Source organism: Notamacropus eugenii, chromosome 4 (genome assembly GCF_028372415.1).
Source record: "Notamacropus eugenii isolate mMacEug1 chromosome 4, mMacEug1.pri_v2, whole genome shotgun sequence".
NCBI lineage: Eukaryota > Metazoa > Chordata > Mammalia > Diprotodontia > Macropodidae > Notamacropus > Notamacropus eugenii.
This window is the reverse complement of record NC_092875.1, coordinates 305,267,592-305,292,378: the sequence shown is the minus strand read 5'-3', so window position 1 is coordinate 305,292,378 and position 24,787 is coordinate 305,267,592. Positions and strand designations below refer to the sequence as shown.

The window sequence follows — 24,787 nt, the reverse complement described above, 5'->3', positions numbered from 1 at the left end:
TCTAAGAGGTAAATAAAATCCCTGGGAACATTCTTTCTAAATCTAATGGGAATAAATAGATATTGTATCATTGTTACATAGAACAAGATTGGGATTTAAAGTTAACTGTAATTGTATTTTATTTACAGGGGGATTCAGGGAAAGGAATCCCTTACAAAAACAAAGAAGGGGGTGGCCCCAGATGGTCTGGGAGCTCCAGGAATGGTCTTGATGGGAGTGGCCAGTAAACTGGAGATTTGAACTGATAGAATTAAGAGTGGGAAGTAGAATAGACTTGGGCATAGTGATAGAGTAGACCTTAGGAGAGCCAGTTCACATGGAAAAAAAAACAAAAAAAACCAAGGAGTTTTCAAGGTGAGGTTTTCCAGGGCCTTTAGACAAATGAGACTAAAACTCTTTTGGGGTAATGGACAAAGGTCCCAACTTGGAATGAGATCTTTACAGGTTACAAAATGATGTAAAAGCAATTAGTATTAAAACAATTGACTGAATTAATTACTGAGACTAAATCAGAGACTTTCAGTTGGGAAAAAGAATTTCAGTCTAATTTTCTTAGAGGTAGGTAGCCTCTGGTAATATTTGGCATTGAAAGTTAAATGATTGTTTTGATTTGAATTCATTACATGAACATAAAAATTCAAGTTAGTGTTTGAACTTATCACATGTGTAGCTCATTCTTTTAGACTGAGCAGGGTTAGAAAGGGATAAAGTAGTTTGGGAAACAGATATAAATCTACTAGAGCAATGATTTATGATTGTTATTCAATCAGGAATTAGAACACGTATAGAAAGGCATGTAGGCTACTTAAGACCTGCTTCAAAAGATGTTCCTTGGCCAATGTGAAATTAGTCATGTCTGAAACTGATTATTGGAGCTTGCTATTTTAAGATTTTTGTGGGACTATTAACTGACTGTTCTTCTGAGTCTAACTCCAGGTGTGGATGGCAAGAGAGGTGGTCTGAGCCACTGATCCATGATGCCAGTAAGCCTGTGAGATGCTGGTATGAACTGCAAAAAGGTGATCTCATGGGAAGGTCGGGAGAGCGGCTGTTCAGCCTGGGCTGAGGTAGGAGTCTCCTGACTCAATTTCCCCACTGACACCTGGTAGATTTTAAGCCTGGCTGAATGCCAGTTGACAATCTACTCCTGCCTGGAACTGACATGAAGTAAGGGAGATGTTGTTTCCCTGAAGTGTCCCTACTCTTAATGGCAAATTCCTAAAATCAAAAGTTTTGTAAGTAATAATACCAGATCTGTTGAATAATGGATTGTTGGTAGGGGAACATCTGAGGTTAAGTCTAAAATTAAGCTAACAGGTTTAGGACTTTAGACCAACAACAATAAGTTAGGGCCCTTTAATTCTTAGTAATAGTGTGAAGACAATCAGGTCAAGGACTTGTGAGGCTAGCATGCATAGTTATTATTTTATCTTAGTTGGTTAATGTTAAATGAAAAATGGTTTGTGGACTATATTGTAAATGCTTTAAAAGAAGCATCACATGATCAGAAGTTGGAATTGTTTTATGATGTGATATGCACTGTGTTAAAAATGATTATTTATTGTATTTATGTAAGTACTGGAGCCTGGTATTGACTCCTTAGTGAAATCTCATCTTCCTAATGAGAGAATGAATAATGAATTACTGTAAAATGTAGAAGCTGCATTTTAATTGTGAATTTTCTTTTCTTTTAAAAAAATGACAATTTGTCAAAGTTTCAATTTTGATTTTTGTAAGAGTGATAGGAATGGTAATCTAAGATGGTATTAAGTTCAGTTTTGTAGGAGAGTGGACATCTGGACTTCTACAAGAAGATAAAGAGAAGAAGATGCTGAGATGCTGTGCTGAAGACTGTTTGAAGGAGCATCCAGATCAGAAAACTGCATAAGATGATACTTCTCCCCAAACTGCTGTATGAGATGAAACCTCTAAATGGACAATTCATTAATTTACCTTTCCCTTTGAATCTCTGTATGAAGGGAAGGATTCATAAGGGAAAGAATGTGAAGGGGTCATGACTATGACTATTTGTGGAGTTGCATATATATGAATAGTACTAAGAATAACACAGAATATAAAGAATGGGTATGGAAGTGGGAGAATGGGACACATAGGATGATGTTTGATACTTTCTGGAGTGTAATCAATAGAACTGGGGAGAAATATCAAGACTGTATATGGAAGAGGAAGCAACAACTATGGAGGTGTAAGTCAGAGATCATGAAAGGAGGACCATTAGGCCCGGAAGATGTGAAGTACTTTCTGGCTGTGGATTATAGGGTAAGACTGTTTCTAGAGGAAAATCCTGCTTTGAGAGGACATTACTGGATATGTGGACAGACAGCTTATACTCACCTTCCATTAAACTGGAGGGATGTTTGTTATATTGGATTGGTGAGACCTAAATTCTTTTTCTTTCCTGAATCAGGGAAACGGCATCTGGGGGTTCCTCTATATGATGATCTAGCCAAAAGGAAGAGGAACATTGACATCTCCCTCACTCAAACTGGAAATGCAAATGGGTGGGGTGACACTTGGCCTCCTGAGAGGATAATCAGAGAGTATGGGCCTGCAACTTGGGCTCAAGCTGAGAGTTGGGGTTATAGAACCCCTAAATATATATATATATATATATATTAAATAGACTAATCAGACTCCAAGTAGTATTTGAAATTATTACCAATCAAACAGCAGAAGTTTTGGACTTATTGGCCGATCAAGCCACACAAACTAGGGAAGCAGTACTGCAACATAAGTTGATCTTAGATTATTTACTTGCAGAAGAAGGGGGAGTTTGTGGAAAGCTCAATTTATACACATGTTGCTTGAAAACATGATGATAATGGAAGAATAGTGAAAGAGATCACCAAAAATATCAGGGAGGTTGCTCATGTTCCTGTACAAACTTGGAACTCCCTTTTTAATACATCTTGGTGGTCTTGGTTTGAAGAGAGCTGGTGGAAAAGGTTACCGTGGTTTGGCCTCATATCAATTAGTGGTATTGTATTACTCCTATTTGTTTACCTTGTTTGATTTCACCTATTACCAAAATAGTTAGAAATTCTCTATTAAAACTTGCTAGAGTAGAAGAGAGGACCAAAGGAGTCATTCGGTTGATGATACTAAAGAAGGAAGGATGGGCACCTGTGGAGACAAAAGACAGGAATGATCTTGATTGGGATGAAGAGATTAATAGACAGTGTAAGATCATGTTACAGAAACTGTGGTTGAAATATCCATGAGAAGTCTTCAGGTTAATAAATAAGAGGAGGGATTGAGTGGGATAGGTTTAGTGAAGACTTCTCAGATTGTAATTCTTCTCTCAGGGGTGAGGTAAGACTGAGAGGCTCAAGGTTACTATATTTTTAGAACAGAATAATTCCATATAAGGATATAAAACTGTGTAGTACATTAAGGTCTCAATGACTGGATAAAGTTTACCTACTTCTTCAATGTCTTCATTTCAAAAGGAATTGGTTAGATTTCATGTCTAGAATGTAAGATCATATTCTCAGCTAATGAGAATAATGGTCAGTGAGTGGGGAGGGACTTGTGTTAGGGTCTATATAAATCACTGCCTTTTCTTTGTGTTTGGCTTTCTTACTCCTACAGGATTGCCCCGCTTCTCGAGAATCGAATAAATCAACTTTCTGTCATCACTTTGAGAGGCCTCTGAGTAATTGATTTATGTAGGGACCTGAGCCATCCCACACAATACTCTTAACATATTAACTTCATTGGGTGTTCCCCCATACCTGGAAAGCTCTCCCTCCTCACCATTGCCTCTTGGCCTCCCTCAAGACTCAGCTCAAACCCTATCTTCTGCAGTAGTTTTTCTTGGTCACCCTCAAGTCTAACTCTCCATTGAATTTCCTCTGGGATTATCTTTCATTTACTTTGTGAATATTTTGTATATATGTAGCGATTTACATGTTGTCTTCCTCAACTAGAATATGAACTCTTTTGATGGCAAAGATTGTTTTTGCTTTTTTGTGTGCCCTCAGCCTCTTAATAGTCCCTGGCACATAGTAAGTGCTTAATAAATGCTTGCTGATGGATTGATTATACCAACTTTGGTATATTAGAAAGGCCACTACTAGATTTGGAGCTAGAGGCCTGGATTCCAATTCAGACTCTACTATATTCAAGTTACAATGTCTCTGGTCCTGTTTCCTCATTAATAAAATGAAGATGAACTAAATGATCATTAATAATATTCTAAAAGTGTATTGACTGCAGGGTGTTAAAGCACTGCTATCATCCTAAATAGATCAACAAATCAAGTGGTTATTTATGATTTTGCACAGTATAGCAATTTTTCACTTTAAGAAGCAACTGAGTATCTAGGGATTGAACTTGAGACTTCAAAATATTTCATATTATTTTATATTCTTTTATTGATGTGTTACTTATAACAGAGCTATGTGAAGTAAATGGGAGTGCACTTGGTTAGGTCACTATTGATTGTATGCTCATAGACCCATAGAATTTTATCAGAGATATTCCTTCTGATTAATGGCATAAAACAGACTTAATGAATCAATTTTTATGCAGTCCATTTTACATAGCCAAGATTTATGGTGCAAATGAAGGCAATCACGTGATTTCATGAGGTTCTTTCTAGTGCAAGGGCATGATAGTATTACATTTACTCTTACACCAGGGTAAAAAAAAACCTATTACAAGTATTAACTGATTAGACAAAGGCCCCAAATTTATGCCTGGAGAAGGGATATACACATAGATGCATTAAATTAGAACTGTTTCAATAACATTTTTAACAAAAGAATAAAATGAGACAGATCGCTATTTATTAGTAGGGGCATGATACCTGTCAACAAATGGATCCATGGCTGGCCTCCATTTAGACAAAAACCCTGAACAAGAGGACAGTTCCCCTTATGTAGATTTTAGGGGAGTACAGAACAAAGAACAGAACAAGTTAGACAACATCACTGAGTTAAGGGCAGCATTATTTGTTACAGAACTGAGTTACTGGGAACAATATGATTGATTGGAAGTTTGGTAATGGGGGTTAGCAACACCACCTCCTCTTTGCCTCCTTTTTCTCCGGAGACAAAGAAGTGCTCCTTGTTTGAGTACAGGTGAGAGAGAGTGGACCATACTTTTGGACAGCAAATCAGACATCTTTTGAAAGATAGTTTGGTGGAATAAAGATATCAAGCCCACATTGCTTTCTCATACATTCTCCAAGGTCAGTTAAATTTCTTGAGGAAGGAGAGCTGGATTTTTAAACTTAATCCATTACAGGCCAGTTGAATTAAGTTCAGAAACAAAGAACCATGACTTAAGCAGTTACAGGGCAAAATCCATTACAGTTATCCTTTCCACATGGAGACTTTCCCCATCATGGTTTCTATACATTGCAGACTGGCATAAGAAATTAAATGAAAATTTGGGGGGATTTTTGTAGAAGCCACAGATGACATGCAAAGACCAGCAGATGACATAGAAAAAGTTTAGAAACTTAGAAATGTAAAAAATATATGTATAATATGAACACATTTTATCTTTTAAGATCACAATTCAGACTTCTTCTCTGGTATGAAGAGAGGAACAAAAAATTTTATGTGGAATTTCCAGATTGAGGAGACACCATGCCCCTAACCACTACAATGTGAAAAGGAGAACTGTACTTGTAAATAGGATCAATAAGAAAATGATATAGGATCAATCTTAATCTTTTCAGAACTGTCTTCAGTCTCCCATCTGTAAAAATAATTAAACCACTTTACAATCCTGGGGAAACACATGCACATTTTGTGTTTAAATTAGATTTCCTTTTATGTACAGTATTCTATAAAGGTGAAGTGTAGTTTAGTAGAAATAGTGCTGACCTTGGGGTTATAACAGAGTATGGTAGGGTTCAAATTCTGCCCGACATTCAATGCTTGTGTGATCATAACCTCTGACGTGTACTCACCATGGATGATGAATGAATTATACCCAGAACTGAATAGAAGGAGAAAGGGCTGAAATGAATTTCAGAAACTACACAGCACCATCAATAAGATGCTACAATGTTCCCTGTCACAAAAGTGCATTTGTTTAATACTAATATACTCCCAGTAATGCTGTATCATTATGAATCACTCAACACCACAATTCTATAAAGTGCAGGTGACATTAAGGGAAATAAATAGAAAAACATAATGGGTTTGTGAAAAGACTGAATATGATCAATGATGATTTTGGTCTCCATAAGTTGTATAAAATACATCAAGTATGTATGTGACTTAAAGCAGATTATGTAGTGCAGTGAAAAAAATCAATGAATTTGAAATCAGGGGACTTGAATTTGAATCCCTTGTTTTGCCATTTAGTATTTATGTGATATTGGGCAGGTAAATTAGCTTCAGTTTCTTCTGAAAAATGTTATTCTTGGGCTAGCTCACCTCTAACATCCCTTCCAATGACCCAATGAAAAAAGGAGGTAGAAAATCATGCAACAAATGGGTCAAAAGTCCAAAAGCAACACAATATCTACAAAATTTAAAAAGATCTAAGAAGACCTTTGTGTGTTGGGAGGATTTTCTAAGGGTGACTTACAGAAAGATAGGTAGGGGAAAGCATATAGAATGAGAAGGATCACATGAATGATAACCTATATTAGTTAAAGGAGTGTCCACAGAATTAGAACACAGTTCATAAGGATGAACCAACAGACAACACACTGGGAGATTTTATTGGAAAAAAAAGACCACCACAAAGCAAAGGCTCATTTGCTACTCTTCCATGGGGTCCCGTTCATATCTGAAGCTTAGGGCATCAGGCTTTAGAAAAGTAAAGACAAGGTACTACCTATGAACATATCTCATTGACTCCAGAAGCAGATTTCATTTCCAGCATGCAGGTAAAGTTAATAATGACAATGATGAATTTAGTTGCTTTTTTAAAAAAAGGAAAATCTGGAAGACAATCACTGGATGGGAGTAAAATAAAATAAAAATGAAGAGTAAAGGAAAATAAAACAAAAATTTTATTAAAATAAAAATTTCCTGTGCCAGTTACTATGGCTGCTGTGCAGCTTATACCTTAAGCTACTAAAGCTTAAAATGCACTAAGACTTTTGGGACACTGTGTATTTGTATTTGTGCGGCACTTTTAACTGTCTGGCTCATTTTTTCGGCTAGAAGAACAAAGGGGTTACCAAAGAATCGTAACAGTAGGAGGGTTAAGTAGATGAAAGCAACCTTTCGAGAATACCAGCGCCTTTTCTTTTTTTTCTGTATGACACAAAAGATCCCTCAAACACAGCGCCTGGTAATTTTGCTGATGGGTTGTTCATAAGCCTAAGTAATAACGTGTTGAGCAAATAACTTCACCCAGCTAACTTATTTTGGTTAGATTTGCATTGCCTATCATACTGCCACAGATGCCTGCTGAACGAATGATTCATCCAAATCTTGGGGTTAAAGGAGGGTATTTGGGGATAATAATAGTGATCACAATGTCCAAAGGTCTTTCTCAAACAGGCCCTCATTTTGGCCTCACAAGCACCGCGGGAAGTGGGTGCTGCTGTCACCTCCATTTCACAGACGAGGAAACTGAGGCAGCGGGCGGCGCAGGGGCTTCTTGCCCAGGGTGGCCCGGCCAATACATGAATGTCAGGTGGTTATTTAAAGCGGGTTTTCGCTGAGGGAAGACAGGAAGGGCATGCGGAAGGAAGGGGCGGCTTGAGGATGGCCGAAGGAGCAATGGAGAAGGGAAGGGAAGAGGGCAGCTGGATGGGGAAGGAGCACAACGGGGAGAGGCCAGCCTGGGGTGGCTGCCCGCTCTCGGGGCCTCCGGGCAGGCCTTCCCGCGCCTCGGGCCCCTGAGGGCCTCAGGCACATTCCAGAAAGAAGGCGGGACTTCCTGTCCCAAAGATGAGCGGTTTCCGACCCGGAAGAACGGACTCTAACGGCATCCGAGAGAGGCCCGGGAGCTTGAGGCTGGAAGGTGAGATTCGGCACTGTCTTCCTCACCTCTGCCCCCGCCCCCAGCCCCCAGCCCCCAAGCTTTCCCCTCCTCCCCAACTCCGCCTCCCGTGGCAATGAGGACTCCCCTGCTTCCTCCTTCCCCATCCGCAGCTTCTAGCCCACTCCCAGGGGACGGGGGCGGGGGGAACTGGTGGCGGCGGCGGTGTCCCCTAATGCCGGCGCCAGCGCACGGGGGCAGGGGTCGCCCAGCGGCGCTGTGCGAGGCGCGCGGAGGAGGGTGCGGGCCCGAGGTGATGGAGGGGGCGGGGCCCTGGGGGGGGCATGAAGTGGGGGGATGGAGGGCAGCGGGGAACCCTGCGTGTCGGTATGTGGGGGCTGTGGGGTGTGAGAGGTAGATCCGCAATAAATCCAGGCAGCGCGCTGACCCTTTGCCTTCTTCCTGGGCTGTCCCTCCAGGCCCCATTCGCCCCACTACTAGCCCCCTACCCCGCGCTTTTGCCCCAGTAGGGGGTTGGGGGGCGGACTTACTGGGACTGACTGGAGGCCCTCCTCACCACCCGTCTGAGATACTTAGAAAGGGCTCGGAGTGCGAATTTTACGTTAACTTCTTGGTCTGACACTCTGTTTTTTTTAAACCTGTGTGACTTTAAACAATCCCCCTAATATCCCTGGGCCTCATTTTTCTGAAGTGCTTATCCCCTGTTCCATGCACACAGTAAGCACTTAATAAATGCTCCTTGAACTATTGAATCTTGTGTCTTGAGAAACAGCTGTTTGATTCATTCAGCGACCTTGGGCATCCTCGCTGTGCCAGCCGCAGGGCTGAGGGCGCTGGCCTGTGGCAGCCCTGGGGTGCCTCCGGTTGTTATCCGTACTCTCTCGGCAGAGTCGCTATTTCTCTGACATTCAGGTAAAAAGGTTTGGACTAAAGGCTCTTCCTACTTGAAGAAATTTTGCATCTCGTATCTTTCCCCTTATTTTCACTCACAAGACACCACCTTGTTAAGGCATCCCCGATAGAAACATTAAAAAATTTTTTTAAAAATACCTTTTATTACAAACTTCATAATAAATACATTGTTTATATGAAACTGTGAACTTATGTTATATAGTTTGTCTTTTAAAGTTTATTAGGCTTAACGTGATCGCACCTCTGTGTCCTTCTGAACTAACTTCTGCTCTTGCCCTTATATTATTTTAGCGTTCCGGTGCTATTTTTAAATTTTCTTTTTCTTTTTTTTTGACTTCACTCTTTCTAGTCCCTCAACTGTTATCCAGCTTCCTCTATTTTTCCTCTTTCCTATATCACTTGGACTATTCAAACAGCTTCCAGATTGAACCTCCGGCTTCTGTTCTCTCACATTTTTGTAACTGCCAGATTGATATTTCTAAAGCACAAGTCTTCAGACCATGTCACTTCCTTCCTCAGTGATTCCCTTTTGCTTCTAATATAAAATATAGATTTTTTTTTCAGATTAGCATTTAAAACCCTTCACAATCTGGCTCCAGCTCATATTTCCAAACTTAATGAACATTATCTCCCTCTAATGCATTCTACATTCTAGCCACACTGACTTATTTGCTTTTTCCTGAGTTTGACATTCCATCTCCCCCCTCCATCTCTTGTATAACTTGTCTCCTTTACCTGGAATATGCTCTTTCCTCACTTCTGCCTCTTCCTGTGAGCAAATGATTGTGTGCTACTTCCTCAAGGATGCCTTACCTGATTCTGTTGATTATTAGTGTTTTGTCCATCCTCAAATTATCTATATGCTTATTTTCTTGCTGTATTGTCCCAGTAGCTCCCCATGAGCAGGGACTTTTTCATTTTAAATTTTCATCTCTGGCACATAACCCAGTGAATTTCTTCCATATAGTTGATACTTAAATACTTGCTGGATTGTTACTGAAAGTACAATAAAAGAGGCATATAAAGTACTGTGTAGAAGTTGAGAGAAAAAAAGCAAAATTTCTTGCAATAGAAAATCAGGGAAGGCATCAAGAAGTTGTCATTTGATGTGGGGATAGGAGAAGATGAAAGTAGAGTTCTTTTGTCCTGACTTCAAATGTGGCTTCAGATTATCTACCATTTTTAAGGGAATCACAGTTAAATATTTTTTCAAAAATGATTTTTTAAAGCAAAACTTTGCTCTTTTAATGGTGATTCCTGCTATATTTTTATTGTGAAATAAAATATACCTCCTCAATATCCAGCAATTGTTAAGTCATCATGCTCGGATTCCATTTTTACTGGTATCTCTTTTCTGTTGTGGAGATTTTTTTTTAATGAAAATATTTACTTTGTTCATCACTATTGCACCTAGGTTTCCCATGAAAAAATCCAAAACTAGTGGAGCTTGAGTCACGCTACTTGGCAGTGGGTGGTTGACAATTTCTTGGTAATTTTGCCTTGTAGTTTACTCAAATATTTTTGGTTACTTAAAAAAAAAATTTCTGTTTAGCTCCTTCAGTTAAACTCAATTAGTACTCCAAATATTTTTCTTTGATCTCTTTTCTTGTTCAAGGACCCACAGCTATCTTTGATTTTTACCTTATTCTTAAAATTTTATTTTTTTCAGATAAAGTAAACCTTCATTACTTTGATTTTTCACTTTGACAAAATCTGCATCATTTTTGGTTTCTTGACAAATTAAACCAAATAAAATGCTCAACAGGAGGGAAGGAACTTTAAATACTAACTAGTGATTAATTTCTCATATTTTTCTATAATGAATTATTTCCTTTGAGGTCACTGCAACTGATAGTGCTCTCAAACGTAGTTGGGAGTTTTCCTGTCTCTATTCATATTCACAAATAAAGGCAAAGTATTTGATATACCTAGTTGTAGTCATAGTTGAAGTGCAGCCTTTTTTTTTTTTTAATTTAACTTTTAACATTCATTTTAACAAAATTTTGGGTTCCAAACTTTCTCCCCTTTTGTCCCCTCCCCCTCAAACACCGAGCATTCTAATTGCCCCTATCACCAATCTGCTCTCTCTTCTATCGTCCCTCTCTGCCCTTGTCTCCATCTTCTCTTTTGTCCTGTAGGGCGAAGTGCAGCCTTTTTCAGATCTCCACCAATAACACCAAAAATAGTTTTTATATTTAATGGTCAGGGGAGGTTCCATGTTTTAAACATTTTAGAATCCTCTTTTGGAAGAGTCCATCCTTATAATCTAGAAGCTAAAAATTCACCTTGATTTTTAAATAAGTTAAAGTCTTGAAAAGGGTCAGTTAGGTCTGTTTGAGTTATTAAATGTATATTTGAGGATCACTGATCTCTTAGATATCAATATTACAGTCTGAATCATAAAATTTGTCCACATTCTGAGTTTCTGGTGGTTAATATCTATCTTAGGTGATGGTAGATTTGAATGTTGAACAGTATATCTATATTTGTAGGTAATCCCTAATATATTTGTTAAACAAAAACAGCAATGTGTTGATTTTTTCTTTTCTGTTCTCTCCAGATTATAGGAACTGCAAAAAAACATGTGAGGAGATCCTTGTATCCAGCCAATAAAGGGCCCAAGGCTTATAGTGATTACCTGTTTTAAAACCAAAATAGAGTTCATGTTTTCTTAACTAGATCAGTCAAAATTTGTCTCTTATATTTATAAATTGGATCATAACAAATATTATTTAAATATGGTTGACATACTCAAGAGACAGTGAGAATTTAACTAATCTCACATTAACATCAACAAAATACAAAACACTTGAGAAAACAAGAATGTTTACCAAATGATAGCTGGCATTACAATTAACAGAAATCTGCTAAATATTGAGTTTCATTACATGTCTGAACATCTCAGCCTTCTTGCTCACCAGCATATAAACTGGTATTTCATATGGCAAGTAAGAGTAAGTCAACTAGTTAGTGATTTCTAACCAACCAAGATCTCTACCCAACCAAGTTATACTTTATTCATTTTATTACCACCTCATATTGTGTAATTTATATATGTTTTACCTTTCACTTAACAATCAATACTCAAGGAAAAATTCCATTTGCACTTTTGGATTCAGCGTAGAGAAATACATAGAAAATAACAAAAAAATTTCCATGTGATAAAATATATGTCTAGCATTTAAGTAGTCATCTAGGTTCTACTGAAGACCTGCGGTTTTGTTTAGCTGTAATTGGACAGTTTTTCTTACATGGAGCCTAAATTGGCTTCTTGGCAACTTTTTCCCATCATTCCTGGTTCTGTACTATAGATCCAAGAAAAAGTTAATCCTCCTGATTGATAGACCTATAAATATATGAACATATCTAACATGTCCCCCTGAAGTCTCTTCTCCAAACTAAATACTATACGTCCTTCAACCAAATCTCGTATGACATAATCCCAAGGCCCATCATCACCCTTCTAGTGCTCTTTATATTTTCCAGTTTGCTGAAGACCTTCCTAAAGTGAAGCAGAACAGATGACAGTAGTCCAGATGTGGTCTAATCAGAACACATTACAAGGCGATATTAACCTCCTGCACACTGTACCTCTATTAATTTAGCTTATGATGACATTAACTTTTTGGCAGCTGTGTCATATCATTGACTCATTTTGAACTTATAGTCCACAAAATCCCCAGATTTTCTTTTTCACACAAACTGTTATCCAATTACACCATCCCAATCTTATATTTGTATAGATGATTTTTAAACCAAGTATAGGATTTTATGCACATCCCTATTAAATTTCATTTTCCTAGAATTTTAATCTAGTAAACACTTCCTCTTCTAACTTGGAATCTGTTTCAGTCCTGGTTCTCATCTATTATGCTCCCAGTTTCATGTCATTTGCCAGTTTTTAAAGCAGGCCGTCTATGCCTTTATACCTGTTAGGGATAAAAATGTTGAATAAAGTAGAACTAAGAAAAGAACTCTGGGAACACCCAATGTTATAAGTTCTCATCTGCCTATTAATGTTTACTCTTTCGGCCTGATAACAGAACCATTTCTGAATCTACCTAAAAAATACTGTAGTTTAGCCTGTATTTCTCCTTGTCCATAGGACAGGCAGGTAGACTTTGTATACTGAAATTTTGGCAAGATGTTTATTAATAATGTTTTTGTCATTCCTCTGAACAATTCCTCTGATAATCTAATTATCCTGTTAAAAAAGGAATTGGAGTTATTTTGGCATAAATTTCTTGATGAACCCATGCTATTTTTATGGGGAAATCAGGCCAGGAGGGATGTGAATCTCCCAGCAGTGAAATTCTTCTTTTTAGAAATTTATTTATAGTTTTCAACATTCAATTTTGTAAGATTCTGAGTTCTGAATTTCCCACCTTCCCCATGACGGCATGTAATCTGAAACAGGCTATACATGTACAATCATGTTAAACATATTTCTGTGTTAGTCATGTTGTAAAGAAGAATTGGAACCAAAGACAAAAACCACAAGAAAAAACCAAAAGAGAAATTAGTATTCTTTAATCTGCATTCAGACTCCATAGTTCTTTCTCTGGATGTGGATAGCATTTTCCATCTTTAGTCTTGGAATTGTCTTAGATCATTGCTGAGAAAAGCTAAGTCCTTCAGAGTCGGTCATTGTACAGTGTTGCAGTTACTGTGTACAGTGTTCTCCTGGTTCTGCTCACTTCATTGCTCATCAATTCATTTAAGTCTTTCCAGGTTGTTCTGAAATCTGCCTGTTCACCATTTCTTATGGAACAGTAGTATCCCATTACATTCATAAACCACAAGTTGTTCAGCCATTCCCCAATTGCTGGCCATCCCCTCAATTTCTAATTCTTTGCTAACACAAAAAGAGTTGCTTTAAATATTTTTGGACATGTGGGTGCTTTCCCCATTGTTATGATCTCTTTGGGATACAGACCTAGAAGTATTTTTGCTGGATCAAAGTTTTATAGCCTAGAACAGTTTTATAGCCCTTTGGGTTATATAATTGTTTTGGAGAACAAATTGTTCTCCAGAATGGTTGGATCAGTTCACAATTCCAGCAATCCATCAGTGTTTCAGTTTTCTCATATCTTCAGCATTTATCATTTTCCTCTTTTGTCATGTTAGCCAGTCTGGTAGGGGTGATGTACCTCAGAGTTGTTTTAATGTGCATTTCTCTAATCGATAGTGATTTAGAGCATTTTTTCATACAACTGTAGATAGCTTTAATTTCTTCACCTGAAAACTGCCTGTTCATATCCTTTGACCATTAATCAATTGGGGAATGACTTGTATTCTTATAAATTTGACTCTGTTCCCTATATATTGTAGAAGTAAGGCCTTTATCAGAGACACTGACTGTAAAAATTATTTCCCAACTTTCTGCTTCCCTTCTAGGTTACATTGACTTTGTTTCTGCAAAACATTTTTAATTTAATGTAATCAAAATTATCCATTTTGCATTTTATAATATTCTCTATCTCTTGTTTGGTCATAAATGGTTGTGTTCTCTATAGATCTGAGAGGTGAACTATCCCTTGCTCTCCTAATTTGCTTATAGAATCACCCTTTATGTCTCAATCTTATACCCATTTGGACCTTATCGTGCTATAATGGTGTAAGATGTTGATCTATGCCTAGTTTCTGCCATATTTTTTTGCAGTTTTCCCAGCAGTTTTTGTCAAAGTGTGAGTTCTTATCCCAGAAGTTGGAGTCTTTGAGTTTATCAAACAGTAGATTACTGGAGTCATTGACTACTGTGTTTTACGTACCTAACCTATTCCATTGATTTATCACTCTCTTTCTTAGCCAGTACTAAGTAGTTTTGATGATGGCTGCTTTATAATACAGTTTTAGATCTGGTACGGCTAGGCCACCTTCCCTTGCATTTCTTTTCATTAATTTCTTTGATATTCTGGACCTTTGTTCTTCTAGGTGAATTTTGATATTGTTTTTTCTACCTCTGTAAAATAATTTTTTGGTAATTTGATTGGTAAGGAACTGAATAAATAAGTTAATTTAGGTATAATTGTCATTTTTATTATATTAGCTTGGCCTCACCCTGTGCAACTGATATTTTTCCAGTTATTTAGATCTGACTTTATCAGTGTGTTTTGTAATTGTGTCATATAGTTCCTAGGTTTGTCTTGGCAGGTAGACTCCCAAATATTTTATATTTGCTACAGTTACTTTAAATGGAATTTCTCTTTCTATCTCTTGCTGTTGGGCTTTGTTAGTAATATGCAGAAATGATGATGATTTATGTGGGTTTATTTTATATCCTGCAGCTTTGCCAAAGTTGTTAATTATTTCAGGTAATTTTTTAGTTGATTCTCTAGGAGTCTCTTAAGTATACTGTCATATAATCTGCAAAGAGTGATGGCTTTGTTTCTTCTTTACCAATTTTGATTCCTTTGATTTCTGTTTTTTCACTTATTGCTGAAGCTACATTTCTAGTACAATATTGAATAACAGTGGTGATAATGAACATCCTTGTTTCACCCCAGTCTTAGTGAAAGTGCTTCTAGCTGATCTCCATTTTGTATAATACTTTCTGATGATTTTACTTGGATGCTGCTTATCATTTTAAGGAAAACTTCTTTGATTCCTATGCTCCCTAGTGTTTTTAATAGGAATAGGAATGGGTTTTGTCGAAAGCTTTTTCTGCATCTATTGAGATAACATGATTTATGTTAATTTTGTTAATGATATGGCCAGTTATGCTGATAGTTTTCCAATATTAAACTAGCCCTGCATTCCTGGTATAAATCTCACCTTCCCACCTGGTCATAGTGTATTATCCTCAAGATAAGTTGCTCTTTGCTAATATTTTATTTAAAATTTTTGCATCTATAATTCATCAGGGAAATTGGTCTATAATTTTCTTTCTCTCTTTTGACTCTTCTCAGTTTAGGTATCAGCACCATCTTTGTATCATAAAAAGAATTTGGTAGGACTCCTCCACCTATATTCCCAAATAGTTTATATAGTGTTGGGATTAATAGTTCATTAAATGTTTGGTAGAGTTCACTTGCAAATCCATCTGGCCCTGGAAATTTTTTCTTAGGTAGTTCATTGATGTCTTGTTCAATTTGTTTTTCTGAAAATGGGGTTATTTAAGTATTTTCTCTTCTGTTAATCTGGGCAATTTATGTTTTTGTAAATATTCATCCATTTCACTTTGATTGTCAGTTTTATTGGTATATAGTTAGGCAAGATAGTTCCTAATTATTATTTTAACTTCCTCTTTATTGTTGGTGAATTCACCCTTTTCATTTTTGATATTGGTAATTTGGTTTATTTTTTTAATCAAATTAACCAAAGTTTTTTTATTTTATTGTTTTTTTCTTTTAAAACTAGCTCTCAGTTTTGTTTATTAGTTCAATAGTTTTTTTTATTTCAATTTTATTAATCTCTCCTTTGATTTTCAGAATTTCAAATTTGGCATTTAGTTGGGTGTTTTAAATTTTTTCTTTTCCTAACTTTTTTAGTTGCATAACAAATTCATTGATTGCCTCTTTTTCTATTTTATTCATGTAAGCATTTAGACATATGAAATTTCCCCCAAGAACTGCTTTGGCTGCATCCCATAAGTTTTGGTGTGTTGTCTCATTATTTTCATTTTCTAGGATGAAGTTATTGATTTGTTTCTGTGATTTGTTGTTTGACCACTCGTTCTTTGGGATTAGATTATTTAGTTTCCAATTAATTTTTAGATTATCTTTCCATGGTCCTTTATTACATGTGATTTTTATTGCATCATGATTTGAAAAGGATGCATTTAATATTTCTGCCTTTCTGCATTGGATTGTGAGGTTGAGCCAAATCTGATGAAAGTAAGGTTCAAACAATGCTCATCTCCTTCCCTTCTTTCCCTCTACTGTAGTAGGTCTTTGTGCCTCTTCATGTGATGTAAATTGCCCTTTTCTGCCTCCTCCTTTCCTCTTCTCCCATTACAATCCCTTTTTTCACCTCTTAATTTTATCCTTTTATCATCACATCAAAGTCCATTTATACCCCTGTCCTCTGTCTGTGTATACCCTTTCCAAATGTCATAATAAAGATAGAGTTCTGAAAAGTTACAAATACCCTCTTCCCATGTAGGGATGTAAACTGTTTGACCTTACTGAACATCGTGGCTTTTTTTTTTTCATTCCTGTTCACCTTTTTATGTTTCTCTTGAGTTTTGTATTTGAAGATCGAATTTTCTGTTTCGCTCTGGTTTTTTTTTTTATCAAGGAAGTTTGGAAGTTCCCTATTTCATTGAATGTCCATCTCCTCCCCTGAAAGATTATGCTTAATTTTGCTGGGTTGTTGATTCTTGGTTGTAATCCAAGGTCCTTTGCCTTCCAAAATATCATATTTAAAGCCCTCTGATCCTTTAATGTAGAGTAATCCTGGCTGTGATTCCCTGATATTTAAATTGTTTCTTTCTGACTGTTTGCAGTATTTTCTCCTTGACTGATAATTTCCTTGGGGGTCTTCATTTTGGGATATCTTTCAGGAGGTGATTGGTGGATTCTTTTTTTTTTTATTATTCTTTTATTTTTTTCCCCTTTTTAAAATCTTTATGTGCTTTTTTATTTTATTTTTTATTTTTTAAAATTTATTTGTTTTCAGTTTTCTACAATCACTTCCATAAATCTTAGATCCCCCCACCCCCCTATCCCTGAGATGGCATGCAATCTTATATGGGTTCTACACATACATTCTTATTATACACATATTCATATTATTCATGTTGCATAGAAGAACTAAAATGAATTGGAGACACCATGAAAAAAGCAAACCAAAGCAGAACATAACACAAGAGAAAATAGTCTGCTTCATTCTGCAATCCAGTTCCATAGTTCTTTCACTGAGTGTGGAAGGCATTTTGCCCCATGAGTCCATTGGGAATTTTTTAGGTCCTTGCATTGCTGTGAAAGGCTAAGTCTACCAGAAAAATTCCTTGCACACTGTACTTGTTGCTGTGTACAAAGTTCTCCTGGTTCTGCTCCTTTCATCAGTTCATATAGATCCTTCCAGGCCTCTCTGAAGTCTTCCTGTTCATCATTTTTTATAGCACAATAGTATTCCATTACATTGATATACCAGGGCTTGTTTAGCTATTACCCAATTGATGGGCATCCCCTCGATTTTCAGTTCTTGGCCACCACAAAGAGAACTGCTATAAATATTTTTGTACATTGGGACCCTTTCCCGTTTTTATGATCTCTTTGGGATACAGTCCTAGAAGCAATATTGCTGGGTCAAAGGGTATATGCACATTTTTGTAGCCCTTTGGGCATAATTCCAAATTGATCTCCAGAATGGTTAGATCAGCTTACAGCTCGATTGGTGGATTCTTTCAATGAATATTTTGCCCTCTGGTTCTAGGACCTTGATAATTTCTTGAAAGATGCTGTCCAGGCTCTTTTTTTGATTATGACATTGAGATAGACCAATAATTCTTAAATTGTCCTCCTGGATCTGTTTTTCAGGTGAGTTGTTTTTCCAATGAGGTATTTTGCATTTTCTTCTATTTTTATCCTTCTTTTGATTTTGTTTGACTGATTCTTTCTGACTCATAGTGTCATTAGCTTCCACTTGCTCAATTCTAATTTTTAAGGAATTGATTTCTTCAGTTAGCTTCTGTGCCTCTTTTTCCATTTGGCCAATTCTACTTTTTAAGGAATTTTCCCCTTTAGTGGATTTTTGTACTGCCTTTTCTGTTTGGTCAGTTCTACTTATTAAGGAATTGTTTTCTTCAGTCAATTTTTGTCTTTCCTTGTCCAAGCTATTGACTCTGTCATGCATACCTCACAATTCTTATCCCAGTTTTTCTTCTACCTCTCTTATTTGACTTTTAAAGTCCTTCTAGAAGGCTTTTTGGGCTTGAGATAAATTCAAATTCCCCACTGAGGAATGTAGGTGTATTGACAGTGTTGCCTCCTCTGAGTTTGTATTTTGATCTTCCCTGTCCCCATAAAAAGAGTCTATGTCAGTGTCCTTTTTTTCCTTTTTGATCATTTTGTTTGCCTATTTCCTGACTTTTAAAGCTGAACTCTGCTTCTGTAGCACAGGGTGCACTGTCCCAAGCTTCTTGTGCTGGGGTCCAGGGGCCTGGTCACTGGCTTTGTGTGCTGAGGCCTCAGGTGCTGACAGCTAGAGGGCTGTAGAGGTCTGGCAGCTTACCTGATGCCAAGCTGGAGTCCTAATGGTGGTGTCTGGCATGTGCTGATGCCAGGTGGGCTTTTTCTGTGTTTCCCAGGGTTACATTGAAGCACATGGAAGTCCAGTCACTAGAAGATAACTGCCTATATGGAGCTGTACTGAAGCATGGGGCGGTCTGTCTTCTGGGGGATGCTTGCCTACACAGGGCTGTACCTTTGCCACTTCCCCTGGCTATGCTAGAAGATGAGGTGTGGGCGGTGGGGAATGGGATCCTGATGTTGGTGTTTGCCTGCTCTACCACCCTGAGGCTCAGGATCTCCGTCTGGTTTGCTGAGGTAGGGCTTGTTACTGACTTGCTGGGACACTTAGTGTCCTGGAATGTGCTCCTGTTTTACCTGAATGAGGCACCTTTTTTTTTTTTTTTTAACCAATCCTCCAAGTTTTCTGAGTTAAAAGACTTTCACCCTATCTTTCTGTTGGCTCTACTGCTAAAATTTTTCCTGGGGTACTATTTTCTGTTTTTTTCCAGAGGTCAATAAGGGAGAGTGATAGCTTCTTAATACTTACTCTACCATTTTGGTTCCCAGAAGTCGATTCAACAGTGAAAGTCTGAAGACAAATGCAAATAGTTCTTATGAGGAAGAAAAAACAGGAATTGTTTGGAGAGATTGTTGTGGATGCATACAGGGAATTCACCAATCAACTTATTTATTTAAAAAAAATGTACAGAAGATGGAAGCAAGGGCAGGTAATGGAGGACTGTTACAAAATTATAGAATATTACTGTAAGAATAGTGTCAGAAATGCTAGAGCTGAGAATGTGCTGAGGCTATCGAGGAAAGGTTTTTTAAAAAATATATATATTGTTAGCTATATTGATGAAAAGTGGATCAAAAAAGGAAGTAGACTGCTTTTAGGTATAGATTACCCAACAGAGAAAGAAGAGTTCTTATTTTTCTCTGCCAAGTATAATGAACTTTGGATTAGAAAAGACAGAACAGAAAAGGTTAATGGGGAATTAGTACCCAAGATAAGTAAGTAGATATTAGAGAGCCCCTAGATACCTATGCTGAATTCAGATCCCTTTGTCCAAATGAACTGTGTTCTTTGGTACTGAAAGAAATGAAGAATATGGTTGCTGAACTGATCAGTGATATTTAAAAGATAAAAGAAAAGACAAAATGACAATTTTCATAACAGGGAAGAAAGTAGTCTGCAAACTATAGAGAAGTGAGCTTGACTTATCCTATTCTCACCCTGCTTTTCAACCTTTTACTTAGGAAGGATAATTGCATCTACTCTGAACTGAGTTCAAGGGCACAGTTACCATTGCTACTACGAAGAATGTGGTTATCTTTTCTTTGTAGAATCCCTGCCATTTAGATCTAGATTGTCTAGGTGAAAACTTCCCCTGGTACCACTCCCAAAAAACCTTACCCATCCATGTCAATCCTACCTCTCTTAAATTCCTTTCTCAGTCTGCCTGGCTCACTCATTGTACCTTGTTGGAAAGCTTATTGTATTGTTAACCAACTCTTTATGTTAAACCTCTTGCTTTGTCTTGTCTTCCTGGTTTTACAGAAGCCTAGCTCCATCAAGAAGATAGTCTGACCACTCTCGAGTCATTGGATGTATTTTCTCTTGTGTCACTTCACACACTGGACCGGGAGGAGGAGTAGGCTTGTTTCTTGCTCCTTATCCAGTGCCCCTTAACTACCACTATCATTCAACAATCTCTCTTTCATATAGGTCACTGTATCTAGATCCTTATTGCTGTTATCTACCAGCCCTGGGTCATTCTCATTTCTCAGAGAGTTTGATACTAGCTCATAGTCTTCCTCTTCTTTGAAACCATCTTATCCTAACCCATGTTATCTCCTCAGAAACACTTTTGCTTCCTAGTTTATCAACATCTTCAGCTCCTGTGATCTATCTGCACATTGGCTCCACTTCAGACACCCACAACCATAACTGTACATACCTGTGATCTCATCATCTCCTGCTTCCATAATCCATGACTATGAAATCCTTTTCCCTGCCACTTTCCCTATATACCAAACTCATGTTCCTGTCTCACAGTAACCTTCAGTCATTTCATCCTTCCCTTCTTTCCTAGACCATTGCTCATTATCAGACTTTTCTTCCTTTTGAAATATTGATTCTGCAGTTCAACTTTCTGCCATCTTATACTGTCTTATTCCTTGCCATCTGGTTTTATCACCCATTTGTCCCTTTCCAAACCCCAGTCCTGGATCAGTTCTACCATTGCCTGTTTTGCTTCTATTTGAGTATTACTAAATGCTGCTGGAGGAAGTCTTATCAGCCATGTTGAGAGGATTCACCACAAATTTATCCTGACTCAGATACTTAACAGTTTTGTGACCCTGGGCTTAACCTCTCTTAGTCTCCATTTCATCATCTTTTAAAATAGGGATAATAATAGCAGTTATCTAATAGAGTTGTTATAGGGATTAAGTGAAATAATGTCTATAAAACACTTAACAAATATTAAAGAGCACTGTTAGTTGTTAGCAGAGAGGAGTCAGATTTGAGAGATGTTATGGAAGATGAAACAAGATTTGGTAACTCATTGGATAAGGTGAAGTAGAGTGAGGAGTCAAGAATAACATACCCAGGATACAAATCTGGGAGACTGGCAAAGTATATTTTTTAGAAATAGAGAAATCTGGAAGAGGGGGTGGGTTTTGAAGGAAAGATAACATGTTCTGCTTCAGACATGTTGAGACTGATATGTCTAAGAGATATTTTTGATGCAGGAATGCAGCTCAGAGGAGGTTGTATATAGGGCTGGATACATAGATCTGTGAGACATCTTCATAGAGTTCCTCCCCTCCTCCCTCTTCTAGTAGAAGCTTGATAGAAATAAAGGATATTTATGTATCCTATGCCTGTCCTATATACCTGATCATCTATTAGGCATTTCTTAATGGTATGGGTTAGACAAGATGGCTGCTGAAATTCCTTCATCCTCAAAATTCTGTGGTTTTGTGATTATTATTTCTCTTTCTAAATACTTAATAACTATCTCTTTAATAACATGTTCTTGATTTTTGCTGGGGATCAAAGCCAAGCTCACTGACTAATTGATTGTAGACTCATACCATTTCCCTTAGGTTCTTGGTCAAAGAAAAGGCTTGAGCAAAGAGGCTCAAGCCAGTATAGGGGTTTTTGTTTTGTTTTGTTTTGTTTTAAGACAGTGAGGAGTCATCCAGTTTGTTTAAAATATAGACTGTAGAGTATAGTAAGAAACAAGGAAAGCCCAAAAGGTAGATTGGGGCTAGAATAGGTTATGAAGAGCCAAGAAGTGCTACAGGATGTTTATGTTACAACATGAAGGAAAACAATGTTAGCCTTCTCTCTATTTTAACTCTGTTCTTTTACTCCTCTTTTCTTTCTGTGATTTGAGTACCTTTTTAAAAGTTTTAGCCATGTGTGATATACATGATTTACTCTTTAAGTAGAAATACTATGCTTATTATCCTTTCATAGAAAATTACACATAAGAGAAAATTCCTACATCTTTATAAACAACCTGACAGTTCTGCAATGTGTCAGACACCTTATAAAAACTCATTGTACTAAGTGGTATTAAAAATATTAGTTATGTTTTTGTTTAGTTATTTTTAGTTTCCTTGAGATTTCACTTTGGAGAAGTCAGTAAAAAGTCAGACCTCATGGAGGAGGTATAATTAATGCTTTTTCTTCCTATAACATAGATATTGCTTTTATAAATTCCATTTTTTTATTTTTGATACTTTACTTGATACTATTCCCTTTGTACTTGATAGCTATTTCTTTTATTCTCTAATATTCTCAGCTCACTCTTATGCTTTTTTTTCTCCTTTTCTCTTATTTCTTACACCAGAAGCCCCACAAAACTCTCAAGTGGGGCTGGGAACCAGATTAAAATGTAGAATGGGAAATTTTAACAAAAAAATAAAAATACAGTATGACATAGATAATGCTAATTTGTGGTTTTCTAAATCCATATGCACCCAGGAATCCATTTGTATTTGAGTTTGACCCCATTGATGTATACCCACCTTTACAATATTTGTTATATTTCTACTATTTTCTTTCATTCCCCATTTTCTGGCACCTTTTGAGATACTATGAATATTTTCATATCCTATATCTGCACTAAAATAATATCTTTAATAGGTTAGAGGACTTATTAAAGTCTCTAGGGGTACTTGGTTTAAATCTCAATGAATGGTCAGAGGAGTGGAGCCAAGATGGCAGAGTGTAGACAACGACCCTACTAACTGGGAACTCTCCTGTCATTCCCCTCCAAGCAGTTTTAATGTAACACATTAAATCAAATTCTGGGGTGGTATAGCCAACAAAAAGTCAGAGTAAGACATTTTTCTAGTCTAAGACGACTTAGGAAGTCAGCGGGAAATGTCTATGATACCAAGTTGGGGGATAATGGTAGACTCAAAATGTACATGGTGGTAGCACCAGTGGGGTGGGCCTTAGAGGCAGCTACTGCTGTCTGGAGTTCTCAGCCTAAAGACAATAAAGGGAGCAGACAACAGGTCAGAAGGAGATCACAGGAACTTTTTGCTAGCATTGGGCATAAGACCTTGTGCTGTTCGGCAGCTTCATTGTCTGTTTGCAATTCTGGGCCACAATTCCAGGGCAGAGAGGAGTGTTAGTACTTGTAGCTTCAGGGGAGCAGTTCACAGTTCCCGGAGCCCTGAGGAATGCTAGTGTTTGTGACTGTGGGGGTCTAGGGGCCCTAAGGACCAGAGGGTAGACCAGGAGAGCAATGACCACACCTCTCCCTGGATCACACCACCTTGGAAGCAGACCCTGAGAACTAGCTCTGAAAATAGCCTGAAGCTTGAGACAGTACCTTCCCACTTCTAGGTGAACAGAGCCCAACTTTAACATAAAGTTCAAAGTCAAGAAATGGGCTAGAAAAAAAAGCAAGCAACAAAAGAACCTGACCATAGAAAGCCGCTATAGAGACAGGGAAGATCAAGACAAACTCAGAAGACCAAGATGAAAACAGCCACAAACAAAGCCAGCAATGCAAGGAAATTATGAAATGAAAATTAACAGCTTGGTAAAAGAGGCCCCCAAAATACTGAAGAAAGTAACATCTCAAAAAGCAGAATTGGCTATCAAATAGTGAAAGAACAAAAATTCACTGAAGAAAAGAACTCCCTAGAAAGAAGAATCAAGCAAGTGAAAGCTAGAGATTCTATGCAACATCAAGAAACAATAAAGTCAAAAAAGAGAAGGAAAAAATGAAATCCCTAATTGGAAAAACACCTGATCTTGAAAATAGATCAGGGAAACAATAATTTAAGAGTTATTGGATTACCTGAAAGGCATGATCAAAAAAAGAGCCTTGATATCATATTTCAAGAAATTATGAAGAAAAACAGCCCCAATAGCTTAGAATCAGAAGGTAAGGTCCAAATTGAAAGAATCTACTGATTATTGCCTGAAAGAGATTCCAAAATGAAAACTCCCAGGAATATTGTAGTCAAATTGTAGAGCTCCCAGGTCAAGGAGAAAATATTGTGAACTGCCAGAAAGAAATTATTTAAATATAATAGAGCCACAGTTAGAATCACACAATATTTAGCAGTTTCTTATTTTAAAGAGTCAGAAGGTTTAGAGTATGATATTTTAGAAGGCAAAGGAGCTAGAATTACAACCAAGAATAACCTACCCAGCAAAAGTGAATATAATCCTTCTGGGGAAAAAAAAAACACTTAACGAAGAAGATTTTCAAGCATTTCTG

The 24,787-nt window shown here is 37.3% G+C and overlaps 1 protein-coding gene across 2 annotated transcripts in view; it reads left to right on the top strand.

The window, feature by feature from the left end:
• The first annotated feature begins 7,874 nt into the window (after positions 1–7,874).
• IMPA1 (inositol monophosphatase 1) overlaps positions 7,875–24,787 on the top strand; it is a 49,303-nt gene continuing 32,390 nt past the window's right edge. Inside the window, exons 1-2 of one of the 2 annotated variants that reach the window (XM_072604972.1) lie at positions 7,891–7,962; positions 19,596–19,756. In XM_072604972.1, coding sequence (XP_072461073.1) covers positions 19,628–19,756 — 129 coding nt within the window. In that variant the 5' untranslated portion in view covers positions 7,891–7,962; positions 19,596–19,627. Of the gene's footprint in view, positions 7,963–19,595; positions 19,757–24,787 lie in introns of both variants that reach the window. The other variant, XM_072604973.1, reaches the window with a different exon arrangement.